The sequence below is a fragment of the Priapulus caudatus genome, unplaced genomic scaffold, assembly GCF_000485595.1.
Source record: "Priapulus caudatus unplaced genomic scaffold, Priapulus_caudatus-5.0.1 Scaffold299, whole genome shotgun sequence".
In the NCBI taxonomy this organism is placed as follows: Eukaryota; Metazoa; Priapulida; class Priapulimorpha; order Priapulimorphida; family Priapulidae; genus Priapulus; species Priapulus caudatus.
In genome coordinates this window covers 2,162-12,901 of record NW_014577360.1, presented here as the reverse complement: position 1 = coordinate 12,901, position 10,740 = coordinate 2,162, and the positions used below count along the sequence as shown (strand labels likewise).

The window sequence follows — 10,740 nt, the reverse complement described above, 5'->3', positions numbered from 1 at the left end:
CCATGTACCAGCTCATCGTTACCGAGCACCTACACCTATTCATCACCATGTACCAGTCAGCTCGTTACCTGCACTACACCTAATCATCAACATGCAATCACGTCATTCTGTTGAACATAAAACTACACCGCTCAATCACATGCTACCATCATACTGTTCTCGTAACACCTGACACGTATCAATGCACAATTGCCATCCATCTTGTACCATACCGTACACCTATCATTAACATGTAGCCAGTCCACATCTGTTACCATGCCTATACCATTATCGATCACATGTACCAGTTCATACCTGTTACCAGGCACCTACACTGTACAGGGTTTCCCCCCAGGATGGAAATTCAAACAGGGGAGGGGAGGGGAAGGGGGGAGGGGGGAAACTAGGGGGAGGGCAAAGGGAAAACTAGGGTTGTGTGCGGGGCGGTGTATATTTTAAACGTACGACTAATTAATGCGTAAAATCGCCACTACACCATAGACGGGTAATTATGGGGTTCTTGTATATATATAATAGCCGAAGTACGGTGTATCAGTGAGGTGACAGGTAACTTGTGTACTGTCTGCAGATGCGATCGTGTAAACGGATAAAAATACACCGCGGAGTGCCGGATTTGTCCCTGTCGAGACGGCAAATTCGTGACGGTGCGATCCACGCTGGCAACTTTTATTGTGGGTGGATTATTTAAGAGCGGGCGGAGATAATTCCAAACGGGGCGCAACGATTCAAACTGGGGGGCGTTTTTCCCAAACGGGCCGGCGCGCGGCGGCCCCGTTGCGCAGACGTAGGGAGAACCACGCTGACACTATCATCCACATGACACAGTCATCTGTTACCGCACCTATACCTATCACACATGTATCATCACATGTACCTGGCATCTGTTGCCATATCTATACCTATCATACCTGTACGTGTGTCCAGCACCTGTTACCCGGCATTGTACCTGCATCTATAATCTGTCGTCATGCTCGCGCATGTTTTGTCGTGCGCCCACCTGTTTGCATCGTATCTCTTCCTACTCGTCAGCTCGTCGTCAGGCTGCTGGTTGAGCTTGCGCACGTCGGTGATTGACAGCGTCTCGCTCGTGTCCGTGTCCGACTCGCCGGCATCTGAGCTCTGGTGGTCGGGGATACTGTCGAGGCGCGTGCGGTCCGGCACGGTGTGCGGCCGCGGGTAGTCGCTGTCTGCAATCCACGACAGACACACATCCGGTCAGCTGTCATCACATCAAGGCGTGGGAAGAATGTTTAATTCAGCAGATATGTTCATTTCATTTTGCTAAGCAGGCGTAGTGACTGTCGGCGGTATGTTGCTGGGTATGGCTTCAACGGGTAGTGTAAAAGTGAGTAAGCTACAAGGTAGGGACTATCGCGGGTATGTGCGGGGTTATGGGCTGACAGCGGTCAGTGAAAAGGTAAGTAATGCTACAGGGTAGGGACTATCATGCGGTATGTGCTGGGTATGGGCTGACACGGCGTAAGTGTAAGGGTGAGTAAGCTACAGGGTAGGGACTATCGCGGGTATGTGCTGGGGTTATGGGCTGACAGCGGGTAGTGTAGAGGGTGAGTAAAGCTACAAGGATAGGTGAGTAAGCTACAGGGTAGGGACTATCGCGGGTATGTGCTGGGGTTATGGGCTGACAACGGGTAGTGTAAAGGGTGAGTAAGCTACAGGGTAGGGACTATCGCAGGTATGTGCTGGGGTTATGGGCTGACAACTGGTAGTGTAGAAGGTGAGTAAGAGCTCTACAGAGTAGGAAGTATTGAGGGTGTGCATTGGAGTTATGGGCTGACAATGAGTAGTGTAAAGGGTGATTAAGCTACAGGGTAGGAAGTATTGAGGGTGTGCATTGCGGTTATGTGCTGACAACGGGTAAATGGTGAATAACCTACAGGGTAGGGATCATCGCTGGTATGTGCTGGGGTTATGGGCTGGCAATGGGTAGTGTAAAGCGTGAGTAGAGCTGAGGGTTACTTCTAGAGAAAGAGATGGTAAAGGTTCAGAAAGTGCTAAGAATTAGTGATAGGATTATTGATGACAAAGGTTCATTTCGCTGTTAAGAATGCAAAAGCATACTGTACAGATAAAGGCTATCAAAGAGCCCTGACATACTTTCATTACAATACCATTACAGCCATAAACAAAATTTTAGGTCAGTCTTACCTTGTAATTGTATACCTGCTAAGCACCTTCATTTCACACACTTACCATCCTCGCTAACTTCGCACTTCTTTTTTTCCCGTTTTTCATGCAACTGCCGTTTCTTCTGCTTGCCACTGAAGGCCTTCTTACGAGGCATCGCTTGTTGTCACCTGAAAACAAGGCCAATTCTATGAAAACCTAGTAATCAATTATACAAACTTGACCACCACTAAAAACACCATCAGCAACAATTCGAAACATGTATGTTGAAGGTAAAAATATTATCATAATAGACTCGTCATATATTCGGTTTAGGATTAGTTATTTTATGCCACTGCTGTATGTAATTGCTTAGCTACAAGTGCTTATATGTATATATACTATGAGTCTTTCGCTATGAGTTATTCATGAGTTATTCATTATATCATGAGTTATGAGTCTTTCGCTAGTACAAATATTCTCAACCCACTTTGACTATCACTATTTTGAATGAATAGGACATTGTGTGATTGATTCTCAGACTAAATTACTACAGCTAATACTATGAATCCATACATGCAGTGGCGTATCCAGAAATTGATGAACAGGGGGGGGGGGCAAAATGTACCTGGGCTGCCTCGAGCAGCCCCATGCGCTGTAGGCACACGAGTGGTAGGGGGGTCTCAGAAAATTTTGAAATATTTAAGCCATTTTCCTGCAATCTGAGGCATACTGTGGGCCCAGAGACTCCAACCCTAAGCATCACCTAAACTGGAGATTCTCCAGCCTGGACCCCTTGGCAAACTGGATACCACACTCTGAGCGCACGGATCGCGGCGCTTGCCTATTACGGGTGGGTCCATGGGCCCGCCTAAGGGAGTGGGGATCCAGGAGGCAGCGCCCCCGAAAGCTCCTGGATTTTAAGGTTTTTTTTAGTATTGAAATAAAGCTATTTTTTACACATTTGTTTGATTAATTTTATTAAAGAAACAAAGTGAAATAGCATCTGTAGATATTGCTGACCTTAATTCTGTCACTTTATTCCTTTTGTTCAAACTGAAGTGTGTTTTAGGTTGTACTTCCTTGATCAAATTATTATTTTTTTAAATAGTTATTACACTTTTTCTTTATTTGGGCGGGAGAAAATGCAGCTTAAGCAGGAGAACGAGAGATTTTGGGAAAATGGCCCCAAAACAGGAGATCTGCCGCCAAAAACAGGAGAGTTGGAGTCTTTGTAAGCCATATTCTGATGTCTGATGACACTATCTCAACCCTGTTGTTCAGGTCATGATTGTGTGTTCGGGACCTTAAACGTCCCCCATGGGGTTTGCCAATAGCAACCTTCGAGGCTTCCTTCTGATGAAGATGTTGACCACCTTATCCATTTGCAAAGGGAGGTCCTTGTGGAGCAACAGAAGCAGGAGGGTGTTCAGTCTGACGTTACCCCTGAAGACCCACTGCTACTAAAAAAAATTTTGTTTTTTGTTTTATTGTTGTTTTTTTGCAAAAACGGGGAGGGGGGGGGGACTACGCCGGTCCGCCCTATGCTGGATACGCCACTGTACATGTGTTCTAGAGTATGCATATAATCAGGAGTGAATAATAATAGAGGAGTATGACTCGCTCGAAACACAAGAAATTCAACATTTCCATGCCCAAATTTACCTACGATTTATTCTGAAATCCAATAAAAGTGACGTCAGAACTAGCGCTGAACAGCCAACTTGTCCTCACACTTTACTGTGTATCGATACCTCTTCTTATTATGTAGTTATAGCTTCGAACGTCAGACGTGGTTTAACGCACTGACATAGCCAAGCGGCCATCATTCCCACGCTGTAGCGCGAACAAGAGGCAGCTTGCTCTGAGACACCTGTTGGCGAAGCTCGGCAGGGATTTGCAACTCGCGAATTCTCGCGAGATCACATTGCAAATCTTTCCAAAATGCCGCCAAAACCATAGCTCAACTTAGATTTGGCTCCAGACAAGCGACAAAAAAGACCTTCTACAGTGCTTTCAGAGCCGGCTATTAATTTCATATGTGGAAACACGCACGTCTGTGCGAGTGGCAAATCCCTGCCGAACCCCGTCAACATGGTCTCAGAGCAAGCTGCCTCTTGTTCGCGCTACAGCGTGGGAATGATGGCCGCTTGGCTATGTCAGTGCGTTAAACCACGTCTGACGTTCGAAGCTATAACTACATAATAAGAAGAGGTATCGATACACAGTAAAGTGTGAGGACAAGTTGGATGTTCAGCACTAGTTCTGACGTCACTTTTATTGGATTTCACGTAATAAATCATCTAATTTGGGCATGGAAATGTTGAATTTCTTGTGTTTCGAGCGAGTCATACTCGTCTATTATTATTCACTCCAGATATAATCATGCTAATAGAAAAAGAGCACTATCCATACTTGAACAATAAATATTATTATGATTATATTCTATCCAAATAACATGATTAATTCCTGTTTATATACCACGATCTGATAATACCCTCTAGTACGGTGCCAATACTGTTGATAGTTTTAATGTGTGAAATAGCAGCGCACGATTAGTGATGTTTTTAGAATAATGCATGAATATCACTCACATACATTTGCCTCACAATAAAGTGCCACAATGTCCACTACCACTAATCTAGTAGCTAGGACTAGGATACGCAATGTACAATCTCTTGCCATTGACTTGACATCAATATTCTCATTGTCAGGATCTACTACAACATGCTACACGGGATATGTGACATGATAATCCATACTCTTAGTCTACAGTGGCATGCAGCCCTAACGCTCCGAAAATATGCAAAAGACCCCAAACTGCTGAGATACACGGTGTCAATATTCACAATTTAGATGTGTCTTAATTGATACCTCAAGTTAAAACGATCAAATTCGTACATTACATTACATTAAATAACCATCAAAAGCTGTGACCTACAGGTATTAAAACAGAATTGTTTAATTCGGAATCCTATGGATGCCTACAAAAGTGCTGGCATGGATTAATATGCAATTTGAAAGCCAGAAATGTAGTGCTGGTACACACCTAACTCCTGCATGGTTGGTCCACATGTTTATTTAAGGGATGTGCCCAAGAAACATCAGGCAAACCGATTCATTACCACACGCTGTGAGTTTCTGCATCATATATCACCATTCGGATTGCTGCCACTGATCAACAAAAAACTTCGGTTGAATGGGTGCTAAACTCAGTTCCAGCAAACTATATTAGATCTCATGCAATTAAAATTTGCCCTCACTGTTTTCAATGTGATAAAACACTACATGGAGACTTTGAGCATATTTCGATCCAGAATACGTCATATGATCATGCGATGGCTATGAGTATGACCTCAAAAAGTGGCATTTCTGTGAACAGAGCTGCTTTAAGAAATTTATAAGGACCTATCCTCTGGAATATACGCTTTTCCCGAATTCGACAAAGTTGTATGGATGCACTGACCACTTATACTAAACCATGAAATACAACTTATAAAAGCAGTTTAATGTTCATTTTATTATTCAACTAGAAAGGGCAGTTGTCGCCAACTACATGTATCCCCTGTGATCTAGTATGAATGAAATATCTCTGTAAGGACGTAGAAGGTAGGTAAAGTTAAATAAGTCACAAAGAAAGGTTTGTTACACAACTCATCTGCCTGAGATGTGCAAGTATGTTAAAATTGGTTGCCTTAGGGGTTTTGGTACGCGACACACCTTCTCCCTAAGATGTGTAAGTATATGAAGTTTGCTCATGCTAGGTCAATTAGGGGCGGAGTTATAGAGTGGAAGGGAAATATGATGAAGGTCAAGGTCAAGATCAATGTCAAATAAAGGTTGCAGTGACCTGGTTTCGGTACAAGACACACCTTCTCCCCAAGATGTGTAAGTATACCAAGTTTGGTCGCGCTACGGCAATTAGGGGCCGAGTTATAGAGCAGAAGGAAAATATGATCGAGGTCAAGGTCAAGGTCAAATAAAAGCCGCAGTGACGTGGTTTTGGTACGCGACACACATTCTCCCCAAGATGTGTGAGTATACCAAGTTTGGTAGCGCTACGGCAATTAGGGGCCGAGTTATAGAGCGGAAGGAAAATATGATCGAGGTCAAGGTCAAGGTCAAATAAAAGCCGCAGTGACGTGGTTTTGGTACGCGACACACATTCTCCCCAAGATGTGTAAGTATACCAAGTTTGGTAGCGCTAGGTCAATTAGGAGCCGAGTTATAGAGCGGAAGGGAAATATGATCAAAGTCAAGGTAAAGGTCAAATAAAAGTCATAGTGACCTGGTTTTGGTACGCTGCGCACCTTCTCCCAAGATGCTTGGTAGTGCTAGGTCAATTAAGGGCCGAGTTATAGAGCGGAAGGAAAATGTGATCAAGGTCAAGGTCAAGGTCAAGGTCAAATAAAGGTCGTAGTGGCACACATCCTTGTGGTGATACAATTGTATCCACAATACAAAGTACTAGCACTACTACTACTACTACTACTGTAGGACCGTGAGATTCCCGACAAATACTATTTCTCACACCGCCTAGGTGATCAACGAAATGGACCGGGGACAGCTCTGCTGACCACCAACCACATACTTGGGGGTCCTAAATAAATCAGCATTGTCACAAGGCGGTCAGTAACCGAGGCCACCCCGTACGTGTCCCACAGATGTCATTAAGGGAGAACCATAATAACAGGCGGTGGCGGCACGGACGGGGTTCAACGGCCTTCGACGAGGACCGCCGCGCGGTGGCAAGGTCGAGAGAGACGGATAAAAGGGAGGGTTTGAGTGAGTTCGAGAGAGACACCGACGTATTGCTGACGGGTATGTGTACATCGTTTGACCTGTGCTTATAATAAATCTATATCAGTACTGTTTGCCGTTTACTTCACTCGTTGTGTCTACTATCTACGAGCTACCGTCTACGAGCATATATTCAACCCTACACTACTACTACTAGTACTATTATTACTAGTCTACTAGTACTGCTAGACTACTAGTACTCGTACTACTAGTTACTACTATAGTACTAGAGCTACTACTACTAGTACTAATACTATATAGTATAGTACTAGAGCTAGTACTACTACTAGCTCCAAGAAATGGTCTTTGCTAGGGTTAGAAGACCTGTGTAAACACAATTTGTTGTGTAGTGGAGTAAAGTGTGTTTATGGGGCCACCACCATCTCTGTTGACCTGTGACGCAAGCATTCCCAATACGCATAGTGAGCGCTGACGCGTTAACGCAAAAAATAATCGCGAACTGGCGCTGGATGCAGTTTGGGGGTTATAGCTAGACTGGTACCCGTTCGCCACCTCCACTCGGGCAAGTATCCTTCGCTACACTAAAGTGAGTTAGTGTACAGCATGTGCAACTGTCGACGGGGTACGAGTCTAGCGGTTAGGCCGGTTATAGCCGGTTATAGCCGGCCGAGCTGCAGGATACGAGGCTATATGCATATAGATTGGTACCCGGTGGACAGTTCGACACGCTACACTGACGTATATATATGCCAGAGTGAAGGTGGCAAACGGGTACCAGTCTAGCTATGCATATAGCCTTGTTGCGCCATCTATCGCACGCCATATGTACTACGCTGATCAACAAAAACAAACAAAGAACAAAGTTGAACCGCGTTTTTTACAGCAAACAAAGCGCGCCGAGTAGCGAACCAAAAATTGCGAGCATTTCTAGGAAATGTCTAGCTACCTGGGTAGTCAAACCCAGGGCTCGAATTAACCGACGGCACCGACGGCATTTGCCGGCGGTGCCCCTATCAATCGCCGTACTGCCCCTGAAAATCCAACCCGACCGACGGCAGTGACCTGCCTTGCCCTTTTCTGTAATTGCCGTCGGTGCCTCTGCCTCTGGCTAGACTGGTTCGCGGCCGCACTGTTTGTCGCAGATCGTGTACATTCTCTAGCAGAGCGTGAGGCCGGATACCAGTCTACCCGGCGGCAAAAACAATAACGTGGTATTGCTGCCAACCGCTGCCAGTAGACGATCAATAAATAGTGCACCTGTGTATGCGCGTGGTAGAACACGAATATTTAAATGCTGCACGCCCGGACTCGGCCCGCGTGCGATTTAAAGCGCGGGAAACGACGTCGCGCAAGAATGGCCAGTGATCTGTACGGTGTGTAGCTTGCTAAGTGCAGTAAATTTAGAGAAATTTTAGTAGAATTCATACGATGACACAAAGTTTTCCATAACAATGGCCTTGGTGCCCTTCTCAAATTGTGAGAGTTGCCTTGATACCTTTTAAAATTGCCTCGGTGCCCATCCATTTTAGAGAAAATTCAAGGCAATTTCTCACGTGCCCCCCAAAAATTGCCTTGCCCCTCTCGTCGCTTAATTCGAGGCCTGGTCAAACCCGTCGTGCAATGGCCAGAACGGCTCAATTCGGCGATTGCGCCGCTTTTGCGTCTAGATAGTGGACCCGTTGAAATTGGTATTCAATCAGTGCAGCGTAGTTGTGTTAGTGTGCCGCTACGCAGCGTTTTTCGCGCTTTGGCGCGATATCCGGGCTGCCGATTGTCTAGGCCTACTTGGAACTTACGAATTAGAATTTAGATTTGTTTGGAATCTGAGAAATGATCGCCGGTTATAATGGGCGCAACCACTGGGGGGGTCGGGGGGGTCACGACCCCCCCGACTTTTATGTGGACCTCCCCAACTTCTGGAAGACCTTATTTTCTGAGCGGTCCAAAATAGTCCGATAAGCGTTTATTATCGTGAAACATCCATATTTCACACGTGAAAGTTAAAATAAATAAAAACCCCAGGTGGTCAAGTGCAGTGTGATAACTGTGATTCAGATTCAGATATCTAAATAGAACCCTTGTTAATATCATTTAGATTCGACCTACATAGTACATTCAATCTCACGTGCATGGAACGAGCACGATATTCACCATGCGTTCGCAAGCCAACTGTGTTATAGATACACACATAATATAGGCCCATCTCCACACAAGCGGCGCGTCGCGGCGCGTCCCTGTTCACCCTTACCTTCTAATCTATGATATCTTCTGGCGCAGTCTCCACTGACACTGCACGGCGCAGGCCTGGTTTCACGGCGACGGCGAAAGTCAAGTTGGACTTTTGCCGGCTGACGTGACGGCGAAAAGACAATTGAACCAATCAACGCGATTGTTTTTTATCACGTGTTCTGGAATCGATATTGAAGCAATTGCAAAGGATTTTGTTGCAAAGTGTGACTCAAGGAAGGTCCCATTTGGTTTCTAACACTGTTCTCTGTTTTCACGTGTCAGGCATTTTTTTGCATTATTATTTTCATTATTATTATTTTCCTCTTTATCTTAATCATGCTAACTGTGTCGCACAGTTAGCACAGTCTGTGTGTACCTTTACTACTAGCTTAATTTAATTAATAAAACATTTTGGTATTTTATGTATACATGATCCTAGTAATGTCATTCCTGACATCACAATTATGCAACACTTCCATCAACACACTGAAATACGTGATATTGAACCAATACGTGATATTCGCTCGCCCGCAGATCACGTTGCTATTGGCTGCTTCGGACCCCCCAACTTTCAACACGTGGTTGCGCCCTTGCCGGTTATAGGGGCTTTTATTAACAGACTACCTGCCCTTTATGGGGATGGGCGGAGAAATTGCTGTTTTTAACACTAAGGAAGTGTTAAATTCCCCACTTTTTCCCTGCGGTCGGGGCCGGGGTTTCAATTGACTGGTGCATAAGTCATAACCACTGGCACTGGGCCACTGGCACTGGCAGCAGAATTATGGTCTCAATGCAGGTTCAATGATAGAGATGATGTCCAGTACGGACGGTGATTGGATAGGATGATGTTAGTTGATAAGATAAGACTGGACATCTTCTCTATGATCTATCCCTGAGCCCTCATTGCATCCTTAGTTAAAATTGCAGGTTGCTACACAATCGAATCATAGACATTAATCCATTATTGAGTGCACTAATACAAATCACGAGAGACAGTCCTAATTAAACTATGATATGCGATAAAATAGAGTGAATTGTCTAATAAAAGCCACAAAAACATTATCCTTACGATTAGTTTCCAGACAATACAAATGCAATACAAATATAGACCTGACAAACCGTCGTCATTAACCGCGTAACCGGTAGATCACGATTCACGTACAGTATTTTGGATGATATAGTATCGCCGCTGGTACTGGCTAAATTTCCCAAGTATTCATAGACAACAACAAAATCCACGACAGATGGCGCTCTCGCTCAAACTGCATGCAGCGCCCCAAACTCCACGACAGATGGCGCTCTCGCTCATAGGCTCAATCAAACTCCACGACAGATGGCGCTCTCGCTCTGGGGATAGAGGCTACGTGCATAGAGTTGTATTAATATACCAAACTCCACGACAGATGGCGCTCTCGCTCTGGCTCAATTCTACCTGTATTACCTGTACAGGTAATACAGGTACTACCTGTATTATCCTGAGTGTGGGAAGGAGCACTGCATGCAGTTTGTTAATATACTAGAGGGCGGACACGCAATCCGCTCGCACACTAAGCGCTGTGATCGCATGGAGCATGGTCCGCCATTACTGATAAGGGAAAAACTCCCGAAAGTACCCGGATGAACCGT

The 10,740-nt window shown here is 45.0% G+C and overlaps 1 protein-coding gene across 3 annotated transcripts in view; it reads right to left on the bottom strand.

Annotated features, from left to right (window-relative positions):
- The window catches only part of LOC106808726 (guanine nucleotide-binding protein-like 1), a 25,674-nt gene extending 15,396 nt beyond the window's left edge, over positions 1 to 10,278 (bottom strand). For 2 of the 3 annotated variants that reach the window (XM_014811554.1, XM_014811556.1), the window contains exons 1-3: positions 10,184 to 10,278; positions 2,212 to 2,315; positions 998 to 1,187 (exon numbers count right to left, since the gene is read on the bottom strand). In XM_014811554.1, coding sequence (XP_014667040.1) covers positions 998 to 1,187; positions 2,212 to 2,302 — 281 coding nt within the window. In that variant the 5' untranslated portion in view covers positions 2,303 to 2,315; positions 10,184 to 10,278. Of the gene's footprint in view, positions 1 to 997; positions 1,188 to 2,211; positions 2,316 to 9,133; positions 9,161 to 10,183 lie in introns of those variants that run through there. The other variant, XM_014811555.1, reaches the window with a different exon arrangement.
- Between the last annotated feature and the right edge of the window lie 462 nt (positions 10,279 to 10,740).